The 22,131-nt window shown below is 47.5% G+C and overlaps 1 protein-coding gene across 1 annotated transcript in view; it reads left to right on the forward strand.

The window, feature by feature from the left end:
• Positions 1–262: 262 nt before the first annotated feature.
• The window catches only part of LIMD1 (LIM domains containing 1), a 33,484-nt gene continuing 11,615 nt past the window's right edge, over positions 263–22,131 (forward strand). Inside the window, exons 1-2 of the mRNA XM_027659364.1 lie at positions 263–1,539; positions 11,792–11,893. Of these exons, the coding sequence (XP_027515165.1) occupies positions 396–1,539; positions 11,792–11,893 (1,246 nt within the window). The 5' untranslated portion in view covers positions 263–395. The remainder of the gene's footprint in view (positions 1,540–11,791; positions 11,894–22,131) is intronic.

A 22,131-nucleotide genomic window follows, 5' to 3' on the forward strand; every position in this document is an offset into this window, starting at 1 on the left:
AACCGCCGCGTGCACGGGTTTCCAAGCCCCCTTCCCAGCTCTGCTTCCTTTCCCAACCCCTTCCCAAGCGTGATCTGACACCCTGTGACGTCTTTGGAGCCGCGCGTGACGTCCTTCGACCTCCCGCCCGCGCGGCCCCCACGGAGCTGGGATGGGCGCGCGGGAGGGGGGGTGGTGGTGGCCAGGAGGCGGGTCCGAGGGCGTGGCAGTGTGGCCCCTCCTCTTGGCCCCGCCCACGGCCACACCCCCGCGGGGACGGGCGCGGCGGGAGCGCGGCGGGACGGAGCGGGCGCCGCTGCCGGCATTGCCCTGGTCCCGGCGGGAAACAGGAGCAGCAGCAGCAGCAGGAGGAGGAGGAGGAGGAAGGCGGGGGTCATCCCACTAAGCCAGGCAGGATGGATAAGTACGACGACCTGGGTCTGGAAGCCAGCAAGTTCATCGAGGACCTCAACATGTACGAGGCCTCCAAGGACGGTCTCTTTCGGGTGGACAAAGCTGCCGGCAACAACCCCGAGTTCGAGGAGACCAGGCGGGTCTTCGCCACGAAGATGGCAAAGATCCACCTCCAGCAGCAGCAGCAGCAGCAGCAGCAGCAGCAGGAGGAGATGCTGATGGCCGCGATGAACGGAGGGGCTGCCGCCTTCCACGCCGCCCGGCCCAGCCCGCCGGTGCCGCGGGGGGCCAAGCCGCCCCCCGCCGCCGAGGGGCCCCGAGTGAGGCCCTGCGAGGGAGGGGAGCGCGGCTTCGGAGAGAGCGGGACACGTGCCGAGGCCCCCGGGAGCCAGGCCGGGCGCCGGGGCTGGGAAGCGGAGCCTGACAGGATGCCCAGAGCGGGGTGCTCACAGCCTGGCGCGGGGCGCGGGGAGCAGCAACCCGGGAGCCCCGGGCAGGAGAATGGCGGCGAGGGCCGGCGAGGTGCTGGGGGCCGTGACCCGACGCCAGCCGGGCAGAGATCCTCCTCCTTCTCGAACGCCCGCACCCCCCCGGCACCCTCGGCAGGGCCAGAGGAGGCCGCGCCTCAGCAGCGGTCTTCGTCCTTCTCGACGCCTTCGGTGCAGCCCACCCGGGGGTTTTCAGGCCCCTCTGAGCCCTGTGGTCCCAAAGCCGGAGGAGATGGCAAGCAGCTGTGGTACCAGGGTGTCTCGCTGCCCTACCCACCAAGCTCTGCACCCGGTGCCCCCAGCGCAGACTACCAGCACGCCTCTGCCTACCCCAGCCCAGGTGGCCACTTTGTGGCCCACGGGCAAAACCACAAGCCCAATGGCAGTGGCGTGAACCCAGAGCCAGGCTCCTCACGCCTGGCCTCGCGAGGGCTGGTGGCTCCAAATGCTCCACAGCCGCTTTGCCCGGAGGGTGTGAGCGGGCCACGGTCGGACTCCGGGCACCTGGATAGCTCCAGCACAGCAAAGGTGAAGCTGCCCTGCCAGACCCTTCTCCCACAGCCAGAGCAGGGGCCATCGGCGGCCGAGCTGAAGCTGGAGGCACTGACCCAGCGCCTGGAGCAGGAGATGGATGCTCGGCCAAAGGCCGATTACTTTGGTAAGGAGGCAATACACCTGTTGCCAGGAGGAGGACTCACTGCAAAGTGTCACTGCAGGGTTTGGACCTGCAGGATTGCATTTGCCTGGAGCTCTCCTTGGCTGTGCTCTTTCAGTTGCCCAGAGGGAGGGTGCGTTATTTAACTTTTATTTATGACAGGGACTGGAAGCTCTTCCTCCTCCAACACCTTTTCCTTTAATCCTACCTCTTTAATTTTAAAGCAAAGGTAGTTTAGCAGCTTTGGGGAAGGACAGCGCTGAAAAGAAGCTGGAGCAGCTATATTTTGAAGTGCCCTTCATTGCCGGCAGGGAGGCACTTAACTTTTCTTGACAGTACTCCTGGTTCTCCATGTATTAAAAGGATGTGACCAGACCATGCATGGGCAGGAAGGCAGCCCTCCAGCCTGCAGAAGAGTTGTGCCTGCGTACACTGCAGTTGTGGAGAAGGGCACAGAGCTCAGGGGAGGCTTGGTGGCAACCACCCCTCACTGAGGTGGCCACAGCCAGGTATGCTTGCAGGATCTCTTCAAGAGGTGTTGCTTGGGGATGGGAAGAGTGGTGGTTTCCCAAAGTTGCCAGGATTGGCAGCTTGTTCCCATCAGCACTGAAAGGATTGATGCATCCTGAAAATGGCAGAAAAACAGGCATGTTCTTCCCTAAATCTTGGGTTTGCGAGAAGTCCAGACCGCCGCCAGAGGTTATTGCTGGCGCTTGGCAGTGAAAAGGGACCACTTACCTGTGAGGGTCTCCCAGTGAGAATATTAAATGTCCTGCCGGGATGGCAGAAGATGAGGGGGAAATTCAGCGTTTCCTTTCCTTGCTGTTTCACTTTACAATTTAACAGCAGATAAAACAGTTCAGCTTTTGGGAGAGGGAAACCCAGAGTTGCTGGGAAGGCTGAAAACTTCACAGTTAGCTCAACAAACAACAGGAACAGGTCTAGTGTATGGACTTTCCTCATGGTTTTAGACCTGCAGTCACAGAAGTAGAAGCAGGGACAGATTAAACTCTCCAGCTTGGTGCCAAGGAAGAGTCTGCATCTCAGGCTTCACGGGTGCTGTTACACAGGATTATGTCCAGTGGGGTTAGTGGGTGGCTCAGCAGTAGTCGGAGCCACACAAGGGCTTCACACCAAACTTTGAGGATGTAGCTGGAGGGCCCACTGAGTGCCCATCTGCAAATTGCGTAACAAAATATGTCTTGGCATCAGGCCGCAGTACTTGCCCGGAGAGGGCTGTACTGGGGCTGTTTTTTTAGTATCTGAGACTGGATTCAGCCCTGTGGCAGGGCAAGCACAGTTTTTTCCTGTCTCAGAAAAGTGATGTGTTGAGTTGCTGTACTTAGGGTGCTTTGGCCTGGAAACATGTTTGGGCACTTTCCGTCCTGTGCGGGCAGCGTGCGGTTTGAATGGGCTCAAGGAGCCTTGGGGGGGGCAGCTGAATGCTGGGACAAAAGCTGGTAATGGAGATGGGGTTGGGACAGCAGTCTCGTGGGAAGTGGTGCTCAAAAGTGGGAATGTTTTTCTGGAGGTGGCATTCAGGTCCACTGGAGACGTGTCAGGGGTCTCTCCAGCAGAGCCTGCTGCATGTGTCTTCTCCTCACGGTGCAAGTAAACCGTCTGGATCGTACCTCATCCAAAATGTGCATGGGGATTGGGTGAGGAAGCAGGGGAACCCAGTCAGTGGTTAGATTATTTTTACATTTTTGTCACAAAATAAGGGTTAGAGGCAAAAGGAGGCTTTTGTCCTATGGGAAATTTATGGTGAAGCAGAAGTAATTCAGCAGCACAGAGAGTCCAGCTGGTCAGGCAGCTGAGGTACCAGTGAGCCCCAGGGAGGGAGGAGGGATGGAGGCTGCCTGATCCCCAGTGAGGTATTTTGACATCCTGCTGGCAGGAGGTTTTGCACCAGAATGTAGTGTCTGAGGAATTTGGGATGGAAGAGAGGGAGAGGAAAAAAAGAAACAATGGAGTCATGGCAGAGGAAGATATAAAGTTTTGTGGAACCACAGCTCTGTGGGGAAAGGCTCAGCAGATCTGCCCTGTGGAGGACCAAGGAACAGGAAGGGGCAAGTACTGAGGTATTTTAATTCTGGGCCTTCTCCTCCCACTCTATTTCTCACTTTTATTTTCATTTTTTGCAGTTACCTTACTTCCTTTGTAGGAATAAAGGGCCGAGCTGGTCTTCTGACTCTATTTGTGCTGTGTCCTACTCTCAAGCAAGCAACTTTAGGATGGAAAATAAATACTTTTATGTAATAGTGATAAAAAGGATCAATAGTTTGTTTCATTGCAGACTTTTTCCCCAGTGAAGGGAAGTCTATTGCAACAGCTTTGCAGTACATTGGAACCAGGAAATTAAACTAGGACTGAAGTGCAAATGACTGAAGTATTTTATCAAAAACGTTTTCAGTTCTCCTAATTTTGCGTGCTGCTTTTGTAACAAGGAGATTTTTTTGAAGATGAGACTGTCTCATGTTAACATACTGTCATGTTAACATACAGTCGTTCAGTCTGTCTCAGTCAGGACCAGATATTTACAATGAACAATTAATTCTGATCACAGTAAAGGAGCTGCTTTTTCCTTGTTAAAATGTGTGTTTGTAAATGAAAGCCTAGGAAAGGATAAGCTAGGGACTACGTATAATACAGGTAGGATGCTCCACTGAGGAGTAACAGCCTGGTTATCTGTCAGCACCAGCTTGCTGTGCAAAATGCTTTTTGTCTGCTCAGGGTATGTGTAATAAGTGAAAGGAAAGAAGCAAACAAAGCCAAGAGTTCTCTTTCTTTTTCTCCTTTTTTTTTAAAAATAGTGACCTATGTGTGAGCTGCATAGGCTTCACGTGTCTGTGGAGGAATTTGGGTTCTCCATGAGGGCTTTTGAAGTGCTGACTTGATTTATGTGGGCTGTCAAGGAGGACATAGGGAGTCTCAGGTATCATCCAGATCTTAAGCCTGGGGAGGGAAAACCTGAAGTTGCTCCCTGGAGAGGCTGGTTCCTGTGCGGGGAAGGGGCCCCGTGTCCCCAGGAGGTGTTGTTGGAAGCCAGCCTAGGATTTATTGAGGGTTTTTTTGGTGTACTGTTTTCAGGGAACATGCAGGAATCCCACTGATTTTCCATGGTGTTACTGTGGGTGAACCAGCCTTCATCTTCCCTTGGCGAAACAGAAGATTAATTAAACAGGAGTGAATGGCAGAGTTGCAACAGCTTCAGTAGCACAACCCAGATGTTTGGTTAAGTGAAGCATCACCATCCCAAGGACTGGTGCTGCATAAGTTTTCAGGTGAGATCCAGACAGGTGCATAACCAAACCAAGCATCTGCCTGCACTACCTGGAAGTGACTTGGTAGAGGAGAGGCCTGGCTGAGGTGTGCTGAGGGGTCTGCAGGGAGGTTTGACCGTTTTAGCAGAGCCCATGGTACCACACAGTTCCTCCGTCTGCAGGCACAGATGGGTGCTTTTAGAGGCGTAACATGTTGCATGACATTTTGACCAGTGCTTATTTTGTATAGCTAGATGGAAATCTCCACCTGATGGGGGATTATCTACACCCTTACCAAGAGTTCTTTTTAAAACCATTTTTTCTTGTTGCGTTTGTTAGGTGTTGAATTCTGACTTCCTTGGTACTTACAGCAGAACTGATGAGCTGTGGGTGTTTAGAAGGGCCCTGGGCATCTTGTTTTGCAGTGAAAAACTGGGATGCTTCCCAGCAGTTGGGCAGAGAAGATCTCATAGCAAAGCCTGCAGATTTTTTTCCCCTTGGCAGAAGCAGAGCAGTAGCTGAATCACTCAACCCTGTGGAGACCCAGCACCTTTGAATGGGTGTGGGCAGCTCAAAGGCCAGCAGTGCTCTTTCAGAGTGTTGTGCACAGTGACGTTAGTGTTTCACCACTGCTGAAACCGCAGCTCGTTTAACTTTAGGGCTGAACACACCCATGGACTTTGTGGAACGCTGCTGATGGTGCTGCACCAGGATGCTTTGGCAGCAACAAGGGCATTTCAGGGTTGACAAGTGGAGAATTTTCTGATTAAAATGAAAGTTCCTCTGTGTTTTGTATGTGATGGGTGATGATAATGGCGTCATTTCCACTGGGAATGAGCAGAGGCATCCTTCTCTACCTGCTCCTGGGAGAGTACCAAAGCTGAAAGGAGATGCCTACCTGCAGCAGAGAGGAGAGGGGAGGCAGGGTGAGACAGGTCCTGGTGGAACAAGGAAAGCTGGAAGGATCGCGGCACTTGGGCTAGTGGGTGTGTGTGGATTGCAAAGCTTATCTCACTGCAAGGAACCAAGCAAATAAGTATTGGCCTGGAATATGGTTCTTCAAGATTACAGCAGTATGCACTTCTCCCTTCCTCTGGGGAGCTCAGCTGGGTTTGCAAGCTAAGGAATAATATATCAGAAGGAAAGAAAAAGGAAGAAGTTGAGGCAGAGGAGCAGTCCGTCTTTCAGCCAGGATTCTGTGGCAGTGAGAATTGAAAGGAATAAGGAACCTCATTCATGTAGCACTGGAGTTATCATAATCTCTGACGTCACTATAAGGTACTTAAAATGTCACTAACATGAGTTTAATGGCATTTTTGTCCTTCACTGGCAGTGTGTACATGAAGGTCTACAGCAAGGTCTCGGGTCAAGAACATGGCATTGAAAAAGGTACAGAAAAATTGCGTTTACCAGCTCTGTGGTTCTTTGAGCAGAGAGTGTCTGTACATCTTTACTACCACTGTTCACAGTAGTGAACAGAACCAGACTGCCAGGTTTTCCACACACTCCGTCTCACCCGGGCCTCCAGATCCCCTTGAAATCACCTCTTCAGCAAGAGCAATGGCGCAGTAGCGGATAACAGCACAGCAAGGCATGCAATGTGTGTAACTCAGAATTTGTTGCAGAAATTACTTGGTTATGGTGAGCCACGGGGAGGTGAGTTCAGATTCTGGATAAATTCTGAAATAAAAGCAGAACTGAGCATCACATTGTGTATGACAGGGTGAAGGCTTTTCTCAGCAGACAGTCTTTGAAACGTGTGTACAAGTGGAGGGTTTGGTTCTCCTGGGATAAGTAGATGGGCTGGAAATGCACAAGCTGTCCCTTCACAGAGTCCTCCCTGTCAGAGTGTCAGAGCAGCATTCTAGCGCGGAGGACCCTTGTGAAGGTACAACTTCTGGGTCTACTAGATTAGCTCTGCGCATGTGTGGACAGATGGGAATGGTGATACCAGAAGTATTTATGTGCAAAGTCTCTGGGGGTTCTTCAGCGTAAATCCAGTCTCCTGTAAGGAAGGGGGAAAAGGCAGTTACATCTGTTGGAGAAGAGTCAATCTGACTGTGGAAATGTGGCTTGCATGGAGCATATGCAAGGGGTAGGACAGACTTACTCTTCCAAGTGCTGTTTCTGGATTAGCCACGTATGCAAACCCACACCACCACAATCATCCTGCCACTGCATTCCTCTTATCTGGGACCAAATTGACACGGCAAGGAAATCTCACCACGGAAGCAGCACACCATTGCATTTGGCCCTTCAAAATTAAGCAGCAGCCTTAGCAAACCCAACGAGGAGCACAGGAAAGCTGGGCTGTACTGGGTGTTGCTGAGAAGAGGATGCTGCTGAAAAGAAGAGGGGTGCTGCTGGAAAAATGCACAGCTGTGTTCGTGTTTTGTAGATCGATGCTGTCTGGCATGTGGAAATAAATCATACCAACAAACCCCAGAAAATACTCCTGTTCATCATGGCTTATGTTGAATTTTTAGTGAGTGGGATATAGTAAGTAATGCAGCTCCTTCTGGTGAGTGTGAAATAGCAACGCTTGGAGGAAAAAATGTCTCCAGTGGCTTAGGGTCTGGTGGTAAATGGAAATGCACTTGTTGAACTTTGAGGGTGGGACTGACATTTCAGACTGAGCACCGGGTTTGCTTTCATTTCTAACAGCCCTTGAGGTCTGCATCAAACCTGTCTGGTCACGTGAGCCGAGGCTGTTCCTGGTGACAGCCCTCCTGGTTTGCAGTGCAGAGATGCAGTATGGCAAGTGCTGGGAAGTGGCCTACAGGGCATGTTTTTGGTCCCAGCTCTGCCCCAAAAGTCCCTTTGTTCAGACACTCAGCTGCAGCGCGGGCGGTTGCTTGCCGCATGATGCAAAAGGGAACAGAGATTTCTTTGTTGTCCGGGGCCGGCTGCCCTGCCGGCAGAAACTGAACCGAAATCAGCAGTTTCCATCCCTTTCCCTTTCCAGATCTGGCTACCATTCTGCTCATGTACTCAGCCATGAACTTACTGGTGCCGTGCATGTGTTTGTCATCCTGGTGGTAAAAGAGAAACCTTTCATTTCTTCTTAATAACGTTGTCTAAGGTTCAAACCTGTAATTTCAGAGGGCATATCTGCTCGAATCAGCGCTCGCATGAACTCTTGTTATGTGTGGCAAAGTTACCGAGCACAGGAATCGGGCATCTTGCTGAGCTGTGGCTACTCAGGATCGCTCTGCTTTGAGCTGAGGACAGAAGTTTCTGCTAGAAGCTGCTCCATGCCAAGAAAATTACCCGGAATTGCTGACTAGTGTCAGCGGCATGTGGGGCTGGACTGATGCTGCTGACATTTTAACACTACGCCCTGGCTAGCAGAAAGCACACTCAGCACTGTTTCGGGAAATAGTTGTTGGAGCTGGCGTGGAGCAGGGCACAGAGCCTGTTTTGCAGTGGAATGGGGTTGGAGGTGGCCTCTGTTGCGCTGCCTTCCATCAGGCTGGCTTCACCCAGGTGTTGCTGAGCTCAGCGACTGGCTGCCATCAGCAGCAGGTATTGCTTTTCCCTTGCATAGCTGAAGCCAAAAAAACGGGATCATTGTGACAGCAGGAGTGAATTATAAAAAAAAAGGCAAAAGGAAATGAAAAATCAATAAAAATCACCTTTTTTTTTGCATTTTCAGAGAGGTGTGCTGAGAATCAGGGATGAAGGCTAAAGTATGTTGCTTAAAATACTTCAGAATATTGTATCTGGAAAAAGCAAAGACTTATTTACAGAGTAATTCCACTTGCTACTGAGATTTAGCAAATACATGCAAGAAAATAAACTAGATACAGATGTGCCATAATGCCATTTTTCACTTGTCAGCCTTGGCACAGGACATGGATGAATATTTATAGCATGGCTGGTTACTACATAGTTGAGTAATTTATCACATTATAGTTTTCACAGACAACATTGTCGATTTATTTTAAAAGCCCTTTCATTCTATGACTTTATTTTCCATGGTTTAGGGGCCTGCATTTTTAAAGTGGGCAAAAGAGTTAATCAGGGATGAAATGGAGTACGTACTGAAAGGAAGGAGGAAAGATAATGGGGTTGGTATAGGTCGAGAGGTGGAGGAAGGTTTCAGTACGGATGCGGGAGCCTGGGCAGCTCTTGCAGGGCCTGGCCAGACTGTCATCTGTCCCACTGGGGAACCCACAGGGGCAGTGCCTACATTCTGAAGCTTAATAGGGTGGACAGGAGACAGCAGAGGCAATTTCTGCCCTCCATGGGGTTTGCATTAGCGTATTTCATAGTGGCTTATGCCTGCCAGCATCTTTGCTGGGCACTGTGTCTGCACTCAGCTGCTGTGCCTTCTGCCTCCTGCTTCTTCTTGCTGCTCATCCATAGTCAGTGTCACCCAGCTGCTTTGTGGAAAAGAGGAAATAGGAGCACGCTGGTGAATTTTTCTGGAGCAGCCACTCATTGGCACGGAGAAGGGGAAAATGCAACACTTGCAGTGCAATAACTACATTGGCTCTGTGGAAAGCTTGGTGGGTGTCGTGGAAAATTGGAAGGTTTTCTGGTCTCAAAACTTTCTGCTCAGCATTGCTGTAGTCAAGAGTAAATTTTGAGTTGTTAGCTTTTGTGTCAGATCATTGCACAAAAACTCAGGCTGCTGCTGAATGTGTGCATTCCTGGGAGAGCACATCCATTTGAAAAGGCAAATTTTCTTATCTTTGCCTTGACTTTTTTTTTTTTAATCTTTCTTTAATGCCTGCATGATTTATCTTTTGCTTTCTTAAAATGTTTCTTTCAATAAATGAGATAAACCTGCTCAGTTCAAAAAGAGTTAGCGAGTTTTGTTCACTTGGTGCCAGTCTGTGTACTGGGGTGGGCCCACAGCCAAGCTAGTGTTTCAGTTAGGGTTGGATTTGGACAAAACAAAGTAACTAATTATTCTCTGCAGACTTCTGTCCAGGTTTGTGTCAGTTTGGACTCTGGCTCTGAGTGCAGTGGGGCTTGGCTCAGCAGTGGGACAGCTTTCAGCATGCTGGTTGAATGCACACAGGCAGCTGCAGCACAGAGAGCCAGGTCTGCTCAGGAAAATCTGGGAAAATCAAGTACCTGCTTTTCAGCAGCCATGTGTATGCTACTGCAAAAGACTCCTGAGTGTTTTTATCCCTGTGAAAACTGATGGCCGTGGCTGTCGGATGCAGGAAGAAATTTACTCACCGTGGGAGTGCCAGCGTGGTGCTGCCAGAGTTGGGAGTTACTTTTCAGCACTGTCGTAAGCATGTTGGGTTTCTTCCTAACTTTCTCCAGACCTTTCCAATTAATCTGGAGCTTGTGGTGCCCCAAAAGAAGCCACGTTTTATTAACCACAGCATAACTAAGGATCTCCAGCAAGATGATGCTGTCCCTCCTCTTGGGCCAGTAGGAGCAAGATGTGACCATCAGTCCCTTGCTCCAGGGAATTTAAGAGTCAGGGTTAATGAGACTGAGCAGCAGTAGAAGGAGAGACCTGGAGGTGAAGTCACATCAGAGTCATTGTGAATCAGAGGCAGAAACACATCACCTGTTTTTCCTTCACACTACCCCTTTTGGGTAGACTTGTGTTTATTTGCCTGAACACAAATTAAAGCTTTTAATTTAGATGTAATTAAAGAGTGATGCTGCTCTAAAAATGATCTATCACAATCACAGGGTGATGCTGAAGTGAGTAAGCTGGCTTGATGTGTCATTTTCCTTGGTAATCAACTTTGTCTCTCAGGCCTCCGTTAGTGGTTTTGGGTGAACTTGCTGCATTTCTCCTTGCAAGGTGGAGGGAGCAGATCCTTCTAGCGTAGGGGGCATGAAACTCTGTTGTCACTTCTTACTCTGTTATCAAAATAGTTTTACATGGAAATGTGGTGAGATTTGAGAAGTCCTACGTGAACACATAACAACCTTTGCGAATCTGCAGTGCTAAAGTCTTCTCCCTGCAATCCCTCTCCACCCCCACTGTGCATCTGCCCCGTTTGTGCTACTTCCAGCCCCTTTGGGTAGGCCTGGAGGGTCCCAGAGGCTTCCTCATGAGGTGGAAATCCTCATCCTGTGCTCTCTGCCCAGCTTGGGTTTGGGGTTGGAGCTCCACATCCAGAATGGGTGCTAGTGGAAAGGTGGTTGGCTGTGCCAGCAAGAAACTGAGCTGAGTGTGGTCATCTCCCCCCTCTGGAGCTCTAGAGCTGACCCTGGTCCTTAGGTAACAGTGGTGGCAGGGAAGCCTGAGTATGAGGAACAGCTTGTGCTTGCACTTGGGACAGTTTATAGCCAGAAGTTGATTGTATGTGCTTTCCTTGGCTCTCCCTCACCCCATTGGCCACCTGAGAGTCAGCCCTGCTCAGCTGCTCGGTATCCTCTCCTTAAAACTCACGTTTTTCTTGCCTTGTCCTGCAGGAGGTGAGAGGAATGTCTGCAGACAGGTGGTTTGTAGATAGCACCTGTGTGACTGATAGAGGGAAGAGAGGTAGGTGTCATGTAGTCCATCTGTTTCAGTGGGAAATCTTTAGGGCCTTCAGCAGACACGACTGGGGGAGCTAAGTGAAGAGATGTGTTTTCCTCACACCAGTTGCAACCATCAAGCTTATCTTATACAATAAGTAGCAGAAACTATTGGTCTGTGAACAGCTCTGAGCACCACTTACTAATACCCAGGCTTTTGTGAGGGTCCTTGAACGGGGTTAGATGTATATAAAGGTTGTAGGGAGAAGGAAGGAGATTCCACTGTAGCCAGACAGGGCTGTTCTTGTGCAGTGTATTTTTTTGCAAGAGTCTTACACGGTGGAGGTTTGATGACCGTCGTGACCACTGTTAACAGCGTCTCTCAGGGCAGGTGCTGCTGGTGTCACCTGTGCCTTGTGGCTTCAATGAGCCACATGGTCCTAAGCTGTCAAGCCACCATGATGAACTACATGTGTTGTCACCCAACCAGTGATCCCAGACATCCCCTTGGGTCCCACTTCTGACCTCTGTCTCCCTGTTCTCTCTTCCAGGCACCTGTGTGAAGTGCAACAAGGGAGTGTATGGAGCAAACCAGGCTTGCCAGGCCATGGGCAACCTCTACCATGACAGCTGCTTCACCTGTGGAGCCTGCAGTGAGTACCCCTGCTTGGCCTGCTATGGGGCCAGGCCTTGGAGCTAACTCTTTGGGCTTGACATTTTTCTGGTGTAAAGAGGGGGTGAAAAAGAAGGTGGTTATTGAATTATCTGCCACATGGAGTCTGCCACAGCTGTATGTTTTGGTGGTGGTGGTGGTGGTTGCTGTTTGTTTTTGAATGGATTGTTGCGAGGCATGTAGAAAAGATATTTTGGATTGTGCCAGGCTTCTGCCTTCTGGTATGGGGGATGGTTGTTTTCATTCCTCTGCCTCTCAGTTATAGCCACTTTTTTTTTTTTACTTATGTGAGTATTTTTTCAAAGTGACAGTGAATATGCCTTAGCTGGCACGTGGAGGGGTTTGTCTCTTCAGACTTTACAGCCATTCTGGCCTTTCAGTCTGAGGAAGGCCAGTGGAACTGGTTATTGTGCAGAGGTATCGGGCTCGGAGCAGCGATGATGGGCCCTGTGAAATCTACCAAGAAACAGAGTAAATAGTTCAAGTGGCCCTGCTGACCTCTCTGCTGCTTGTCAGACCCCCACCTGAAGCTTGCTGGAGTGTACAGCATGCTGCAATGTGTGGATCCTCCTAAGCGGCTTTTCAATGAGGTCTGTAATGGAACTGGGGTGAGGAGCAGGCCACCTGCTTTTAAATTGTGGCTGTGTTTGTAAGACAGTGTTTTTTCTATTTTATTATGTTTAACTCCAGCGCTAGTAGCATATTTTTAGAAATGTAGCTGTGCATGTGGTGGCAGAAAAAAAAATAATCTGCTGCTGCTTTTGTATATATGAGTTTGGTTTTCCCAGATGAGGCTTAGGGTTTTTCTCCTGGGTTGTATTTAGAGTTGTAAACTCATCAGGACTGCATGTGTTTTATTTGGAGCTGTAAAGTGGGAATAAATATAGAAAGATGTGTATGCTTTTTAATAATAGCTGAACCTTGAACTGTGCTCATTTCCCAGCTGTCCAACACCAGCTGCCCTGCCTCACCTATGTTTTCAGTATAGCACTTCACCATCATCTAACCGAAAATTGAAAAGAAAAAGTGGTCTTTGCATGTAATGGCAGTTTCGTAAAGGCTCAGAAGTCAGCATCTCACTCTTCTGTCCTCTCTTATAAATTAATTCAAAATTAATTCATTAATCTCCTCCCCTGGAGAGGATTCCTGGCTGCAACCAGGACTTTGCTTCAGGGACCTCTCACCCTCTATGGCCGGGACGCCTCTGAACTGCCCTTGTACCCAAAGCTCTTGTTAAAAATAATCCAGCAGCAGGTTCGAGCTGTCTTAAATTTCTGACATTACTACTGTGCAACTGGTGCTTTAGAAAGAAACACTTTAGATCCTCTTTTTAGAATGAATTTTACAACCTTTATTTGGAGACCAGTGTTACAAAGGTACTTGTGATCGCAGAGGTATCCATGGTTACTTCTGTTTATGTTTGTCTGCATTTGGTTAAAAATTAGCTTAATCCCATCTTTAATGGGACGGGTTGAAAGAACAACTACTTGCTGCTTATTCTAAAAGTCAACCCTTTCCAAAAGGTTTCCAGTGTAAGACAAAAAGGTGTAGATGTCAGGTGAGATTTAGAAAGGTGGAAAGAAGCTAAGGTAAGGTTAGCAAAGTGAAGCCCATTTTCTCTCTTACCTGGGCTGTAACTGAGAAATGTGCTGAGTAGATGTGTTGGGGCAAAGGGTTTCAAATGGAAAGTAAAATTAAAAAATAAAGCTAGGGAAGATGATAGGGAGGGGAAAAAAAGATCGGGGAACCTGGAGCTGAGTAGAAAATACTGTATTCCAATACAAAATAAAAAAGGGAGTCATGGGAGGATAAGCGAGAGCCTAATTCAGCTTGTTATGTGCAGGAGAGTAACCAGTCATGAAAGCTCAAGTCTATCCCATTGTGGCAGTGTCTGTACCAAGATGGAAACTGGAAGCAGCAGCAGCCAGCCAGGGTGACATGGATGGATGGAGGGGAGGGTGTGTGGTGGCGTGGGATTCCCAGCACTCTCAAGAAGAGTGTCACTGGAGGGAGGCCCCCACAGTAGTGGTGCTTCCCTCACGTGCACACACCTCGATGGGTGGCAAGGCTTGCAAGAAACCATCCAGAGCAGGGGGGGTTTCCTGCACTGCCCCCACGCTCTGCATGGCCTTCATGCACTGGTTGCTTGCTCTGGGGCTTTGCTGCCTGGCTTGTTCTGATTCATCAAGCCTCTTTGAGTTGTGGCTGCTTGACTCACGATGCCTGGGCTGGTACATGCCGTCCTGCCCTGCGCTCAGGGAGGAAATGTACCCGAGGGGAATCCCCCCTTTTGCAGACTGAAGTAATTTCCCAGTCCCACAGACCATCAGCTGCTATGGGGACAAAGGGTATGCAGCTCTGTCGTTCACCCAGGGAGAACACATGCCTCTCTGCAGGTTTCCTGTCATCTGTGTCGCTGCAGTAAATGTGGTAAGACTATTTTATCTGCCAGAAAAATAAATATTTATTTGGACAGTGTTGCCTGTCTAGCGGAAGCTCTGGTTTCTAGCTAAAAAGTAAGTAGTGCTTTTAAGGTCAATTGGAGTTCATCTTGGACACCATCCAGGACAAACTTGACTTTGAGAAGTCAAGGTTGCTCATGATTTCAGTCCTAAAATTTCTGTTCCAATGGAACACTGACTATCCTCTACTCCAATAAATATACAAAATTACCTATTAAGGTAAAGCATATTGTCCTCCAGATATTTATAACCACTGTCCTGCTGTTTTCATTCTAGGGAGGATTTCTAATTTTGCTTGTAGCTGGGTTTGTGTCCAAATGTGTATTTGTTTCCCTGACAGAGAAAACCAAGAGGGTCTAAGAAACAAGGGGTTGGGGGGGAGTGATACCTCGTAGTGCCAAATTTCCTCTGCCTTCTGCTTCCCAATACATGTATGTTCAGAGATAAATGATAGAGCAGTTTGTTGAACAGAGCTGTGCACACATTGCAGGGTTCAGTTGGCAGGAAAAAAATGTACTGTTTTATCTGAGCCAATGGCATGTAATGCAGAAAATTTGGCTTAGAGGTCAAAACAACAGATTTAGAATTATTACTTTGGCATAAATGTCTCATTTATCTTCTTGTTTGTTACAGGGCAGAGGCACAAACAAGGCAGCCTTTTGCAGAGAGGGAGAGAAACTTCAGGCTCTTTCTGCAGGATTAGTAATAAATGATATTTGCTTTACAGAAGGGCCACAAAAGTAGGTTAAAAAAAAAAAGGGCCCCAAAATACATACAACTATTTCCTGCAAGCTCAAGGTGTCTGTTTCCGTCTTGGGTTTTGGGGGTTTTTTTTCAGTGTTGGACAAACACTTGTAGCTGTCAAATGCTTTGTAATATGTTAACTATTTAAGTTAAATCACTACTTTATACCTCCTCAGAACACGAAATATACAAGTGTTTCCAGATGTTATTTACTATTTAGGAGTAAGGAGACCTTATAAATTATATACATTTAACTAGACAGTATCACTCTAACCTACTGGGGAGTTTTAGTGTTTTCTCTAGGATTCAACCAGACTTATATCTGACAGAATTTTTTAGCTCTCCTAGCAGCGTAGTTTAGAGCATAAGGGACTTGTACTTGAACAATTTAGTCCTCAGAGGAAATCTGAAAGCTAAAAAAGTTGCAAGGGAAGTGTCAGGGATGGCTGTGAAGGAAATCAGAAGGTGAGGAAGGAAATCAGAAAGAAAGAACTGATTTCAGCGTGGTTTGAAGGAAGGTTTGATGTTGAGCTACAACACAAGGGCCAAAGTGAGGACCAGATTTTGGACCCTTACTGCGGAGAGTTGGAAACCTTGCACGTTTGCCACATTACAGAATTCAACCTTTGATGTCAACATCACTGCATTACTTTCTTTTCTTTTTATTTTTTGTAAGCTGAGATTAGTGTTCATGTCTGTGTGGGGGTAACAGGCTGCTGTTCCAGTGACAGAGCTTGAAATAACTGTCTGCCTTTTACCACCCTCTGGGTATATATATTTTTTATTTAGTATTTCACAACATAGTTGTGTTTAGAAGTATCAAGGGTCATTTACTAAACTAGGTAGCTAAGCTATTGAAGCAGTGTTCTCTGTAGGCATAGCCCTCTGCTTGGACTAATTAGTCTTACTGCAGTGATTATAAAGCATGGGTACTTAGAGCAGTGCAGCTCTTGGTGCCTTTGGGCTAATTATTTTGAATAAGCATGTCCTGAATTGGTATGTAACTCCGGGAGCAACAAGGCCCTGGTTTTTATTGGCACTTCTGAGTAACTCTGCAAGTAGAAAGTCAGCTTTTTCTGCATGTGTGATTTAATCCCAGACAGCAGGATAGCCAGCCTTGCCAAGTGAATTTCCCTGCGGCACATGTATGTGCATGGTTATCTTCAGATGCAAAAACTGCCATCTCTTCTACTGGAGGCAGAATTTACTGCCTTTAATTGGATATAAACCCACTACACCAATTGACACGCTTGAGAAACGTGCACATCTTCAAAGTGGAGAGTGCAAGGATTGCCAATAATTCATCTTCAACATCCCTTCAATAAAATTATCATGCCAGAGTCTGCATAGTAAATGCTTTTTTTTTTTGCCCTTTTTTTTTTTTTTTTTTTTAGCAAAACTACTGTCTACTGTCAGGAAAGATAAGGTGTGCCTGGATGTACAGTTCGGAAGACAGAGAATTCATCAGTGCATGTTTCTGCTGGCCTAAATTCCTGCTATGCTCTTGCTGACTTTTTATCTTCAATCTCTCAGCTCGCCAGTGAAAAATTCTGTTGTTCATAAGAAGTGCTTGCTGTAGATGAGAAAAGCAGGGCAAGTTTTATAGAAAGGTGACAGTACTTGTTCCTTTTCTGGCCAGATTTCAGGGCAGCAGTGATTTGGGATCTGAGCTGAAGGGATTTTGCCATGGTTCAGGCATCCTCAGTAGATATCCCTGATGGAAAGGTGCAAGTGTTCAGCTCACACAGGGGGATGCAGTCAGGAACTTAAAAATATGCTAGTGGTTTCAATCAATTGCATGTGTTTTAGTGCTGGCTAAAAGTCTGAAATTATTAGGACAGTGTGAGAAAAAAGGTTGAAAACTTCAGTGGAATAAATTTCCAGTCTTTCCAGTCTTTTTATTTTATAATGTCATCTTCAAAGTACTGTTTTCTGTTAAGAACAGGCTTTGGATTAGTCATGCTGTAAAGTTTTTAGGAGGGTTCTTACAATGTTTTAGTAGTACCTGTGAGTAATTTTCTGAGTAGCATCTCAGCAAGCACTGAGGCACCTTCCATACCTAGAGAAATTTAAAAATGCTCTCTCATGTAGTTTAGATGCAGAGTTATATTCACCAAGATCGCAGAGACACCTTCTTTCCTCCTTTGAGGCTCTGTGCATTTCAATGGCGGTCACTGGGTGACAGGGTGAGAGGCCAGCTCTGATGGCCACCTAGTTTTGGTGTGTTTTGGGGAATGGGGCAGCAGTCCCCAGTGTGATGCACAGTGACTGAGGACTGGAGTGAAAAGCAGTAACTCATTCAGGGACATCCTGGATCGTAGCACTGCTTTGTCCCTGAGTGACTGTATCTTACCTCTGAATTTTGAAGCTTCTAAGGGTTTTCTCTAAAAAGAACTCTTGAATATCTTCTTGCAACAGTTTGCCATCAGCAAAGCAGAGCTGTTGCTCAGTTGTGTGGGGCGCTGTGGTTTCTCAGTGTTTCCCTCTGGGGATCCGTTTTTGCTCATGAGGGATTGTATTGCTGTTAGCAGCAGCTGACCTTTCTTATGTGGGCCAGAGCATGTTTTTGGCTTTCAGGCATCAGATCTTTTTCTCTGAGTTTTGTTTTTTTGATTGGGTTGTTTGGGTTTTTTTACTGCCTCAGATGTATGGTGAGAGCACAGAGGGTACTTTTTGCAATCTTACTGTACAGCTGGTGTAGTTGAGAGACAGACTGAACATCTTACATGGTAATGGAGCTGTGTCTTAGCACAGTTTCTTCTCAGAGATATCCTATCCTCCTACCTGTGTTTTCACCAAGACTGTGGTCTGTCCTGGAATGTTTGCTGGTTGATCACAGTCTGAGTTTACCTGATTTGGAGGATGTGCAGGCATTTAAGGGGCCCTTTTGAGCAGGCCCAGTTCAAGACCAGATTAAAAGTATTGACGCTTCTGTGTCAGCCTCAGTGCTGCCTCCAGCTTTAATGGTGGCCAACAGAAATGGGACAGATGGCAGAAATTAAGTAGAGCTCTCTGATACTTGACCTGGTCTGCGGTGCCTGGTAGGACACCATACTGCCCTGCCTGTCAGCAAAGTATCCATGGAAGGCTCCAAAAACACACGTCCTGGCCAGGAACTGTGGTGGGTCTCATGTGCTGTGGGCATCAGGGACTTTTGAATGGTAGGGAGGAGCCAAGGTCTCTGGGCTCTACCTGCACACATTTTACTGCCTGTGGAGTGTGCGTGGACCAGAGCAGGTTCTTCAATCCAAATGTCGTCACAGATTTACATGGGAAGACTGAAAACTGGGAGAAGGGCTGTAGCTTGAGTCTGAGCCACCCAGGACTGAGGAGGAGCTTCTTTCAATCAGTAATCATATGTCCAAATTTACCTCAAATTTCTGTGGTACTCTGAAAAGGACAGATTTTTGTAACAACAGAGGCTCAGGGCTGTCAGCCTGGAAGGGACTCAGGAGCAGCTGCTGGTCAGCAGTGATTTTTGCCCATCTGCTGTATAGATACCACAGGGTGTTCCATGGTGCTTATATAAGGGATAAGTGAGGTCCACACACTGCCTCCCCAGCAATGCAGGACCCTGGTCTTGCATCCTCATAGAGCCCTGGGATCTGGATGTGGCCCTCTACCATTGTAGGCATTTAGAGGTATCTCTTGTCTTTGAACATGGGTTTGTGAACCCATTATCCTTTAAATAAATAAACAGAAAAGCAACTTAGAAAGTTGAGTCCAACTCCCCAGCAACCAAATGATGCATTTCCCAAGACCCTCCTTGGGCCAATGCAAGTCCCTGGGAAACCTCTCCTCTGTATGAACTTCAAAAAGAGAGAGGCATCAGCATCCTGGGAGTGCTGCCTGATGGTATGCCTATTATCAGCTGCTAAGCAAAGTGTGTTTATTTTAGCACAAAGGCACTAGTGACTAAGCTTGAAATATTTTGAAATTGGTGCTGAAATGACCTTGAGGTCATCCTGAAGGTTCCACAGCTAAACAGATTAGACAGACGTGTAAGGGATGAACAGTACATAAAAACTCAGGGCTCAAACACCCTGTTAGAGAGATGAACAAGATATCTTGTAACAACAAGTGAAGACATTAAGGTTCAAATGCCAAAGAATTTTAATTGTCTGAATTTTATCAGGTGCGAGATTAGCTAAATTCAGGGTGAAGTGAAAGTGAAATATGGTCAGGAACCAGCAGTTTAAGACATGTCGTAGAGCAACTGATCCTCAAAGCAGCAAGCCACGCATTAATATTCCTATGTTTTTCAAAAGATATCCTCTCTGTAGTCTTCATGATGCATATATAAAGTAGGCAGTGATCAGTATGTGATTCCTCATATGCCATTTAAGTTCTTAATCCTTCCTTTTGGTGAAAATACAACAGCATCTCTGTGCTCAAGTGAAACTTGCGCCAGCCTCTGCAGGCACAGTCAGAAGTATTGCTTTTGAGATGGACTTGTTTAGTTTAAGGTACTGTCCCATGGCAGGGAACTCAGCACAGAATCCACTGCCACCCTGCTCTGTGCTGGGGGACAGTCCCAGTGCTGTTTCTTTCACGAGTGTGGCTGCAGCCAGAACATGCATTTCCCAGCTCGACCGGGACAGTCCCCAGCACAGCCTGGGGAAGTGAGCTTTTCCTGCATCTTGCTTTCCCAACTGTATGATGAGAAGGTACTTCCTCATCTCAAAGACACACTGGGAGAAGTTCTTTTCGAAGTGGGTAGGGAGAGGCTGAGAGCAGCAGAGGAAGACATCAGCTCTGTTTGCATGCACTACTCCCAGGGTGGCTGCAGGAGCAGCGGATCACTTGTGGTTTTTGCAAATTTCCTTTTACATTTCTGCCAGCGGCTTAAAGAGAGTCATGTAGAGGAGATAAAAATAGTTAAAATGCCCACCTCTTCTGTAAAAAAAGTAATTAAATCATCCTTGCCCTCCCTCAATGTGCTCTTGGTGTCAGTTCTTCTGCACAGATTCATGTAATGCCAACTTACAAATTCTTTATAAAGAGGTTTATCCCTTTGCTGAATGAGCTTGCAGCAGGAGCCCAGACACAGCACACTGGCAATGGCACCTACTCTGCAGGTCTGTTGCCATCAATCTTAACCTGCTAATGTCACAGGGTTAAAAATACACTGGGTGCAGAATGGCTGGTAAATGCTGTTTTTGTCACCGTGGAAGAATGATGTCGTGGCAGTGATCCAAACCTCATCCCTTCTGCTGGAATGGCTGCTGCTCATGCACCAGCCAGGGCCTTTTTCCAAAGAAGCCTCTCCTCATTCCATGGCCCCATGTGTATGTTTTTCCTCACCACTGTCGGCTTGTCTTTAAGGAGAGACATTGCATGTAGGTGGAAAGTCACTTGAGCACCTCCTGTTGCACTAAACAGAGAATCCAGAGCCCACACTACAGCGTAATTTAAAACCAAAGTTAAATGTTTTTGTTTGTTTTTTCATTTTTAGGAGAGCCAAATACCAATGTTGTATTTAAATCAGCAGGAGATTTTCAGGAGTACTTCTTGCTGCATTAGGCTTGTTGATAAATTGCTTAGGACTGTTCTTGATAAGGCTGCTGCAAATCTCAGGTGTCCCCATGCCTCTCCCTTCTCTCCTCAGAAACTGGGACTCTGCAACTGCCGGTGAATGTACCAGACTTACCTGTGGACAGGCAGGCACACGGGAGGGGTTATCATACAAATGCACACCCTGGGTTATGAGCCACAAAGATAACGTGTCCAAGATTAGATACTTTCAGTTTAGGGCTGTGGGTCCTATTTTGGTGTCAGCAACCTTGGCAACATTAGAGTGGATAAGAGAAATGAGAGTGGGATGCTTTCAGGTTTGTCAGGTTTTCTTGCACATACTATCCAGTGTTTGCATTGGTGCAAGGATGGGCTGGTGCCCTGGGTCATATCTGACCTCCAGGTTATGTGGTTGTCCCCAGCAAGGATTAGAAGAGAATGGGGAACAATGACTGTGTTGGGGCCGTGCGCTTTTGGCTCCTACACTGCCCAGTAAACACGGGGCTGAGCAGTGCCTACAGTTTAACCATGAAGCTCCTGCACATGCAAGCCAGGGCTTGTTCCTCAAGAAGCATGCTGCCCTGTCCTCCATCTGGCTTGCTGGCTGAAACCTGGGCAGGGCACATGGGGCTGCTGGTGAAATGTTAGTCTTCATTCAGTGGCAAAACTTTAGAGATTCATCGGAGCATCTCCATTTCCCAAGTCATTTCCCAGCCTGAGAGTGCCCTCTGGCGTATGCAGGGGACGATAAAGATTGTAGTTTATTGAAGTGGTTTTACTTGGCTTCCTCCTTTTCTTAACGCTTTGCAGCCAGTGTGGTTATTTGTCAAAGGCTGCCGGGTAGGTGCCTGCCATAAAGCACCAAGATGTTACCCCCAGACCAGGCCCATGTGTTGTCCACATTTATACACCCAGCAGCCGATGGTTGCTTTTTTATTGATACTGGCCATGTGCAGCATATAAAGCAGGAGACATCTGGGCCACAGTGTCTCAGATCCAGTTTCCTTCCAGCAATGCCTGGTAGGTGTCCAAAACCACCCTGCAGCAGGTCCTGCTCAGGCTGTGCCCAGGCAGTGCTGCTCCCCCTGCCCTGGGTGCTGTCTCCTGGCACAAGCCTGTGGCTCCAGCACAGAACTGTTCCAGTGATAGGCTGAATCTCAAACCCCGGGCTGAGTTGGTAAACTGGGCTTCAGTGAGGTAGGAACCACTTTTTATAAGCAAGCAAAACCTAGCCCTTTTCTCTTGGAGGAAGGCAGGGCATTTAGAAGCGGTGGTGGCGTGAGCATACATTGCCATAGTTACATGGAACTGAAAACAGACGGTGAATGTGAGGCATAAACACAAAAGCTTCAGTAAATACAAATCTTCTCCATATGTAGAGTCCTTTCTTGGAAAAACTTTGTCATCTTGTCTATGTTACAACATTCTGATTTAAAAAAAAAAAATTAATGGTTTCAAAACTTTCTGTTGGCAGCTGCAGAAACAAATGTGCTGGTAC

This window comes from Corapipo altera, unplaced genomic scaffold (assembly GCF_003945725.1).
Source record: "Corapipo altera isolate COAL_440 unplaced genomic scaffold, ASM394572v1 44b, whole genome shotgun sequence".
Lineage (NCBI taxonomy): Eukaryota > Metazoa > Chordata > Aves > Passeriformes > Pipridae > Corapipo > Corapipo altera.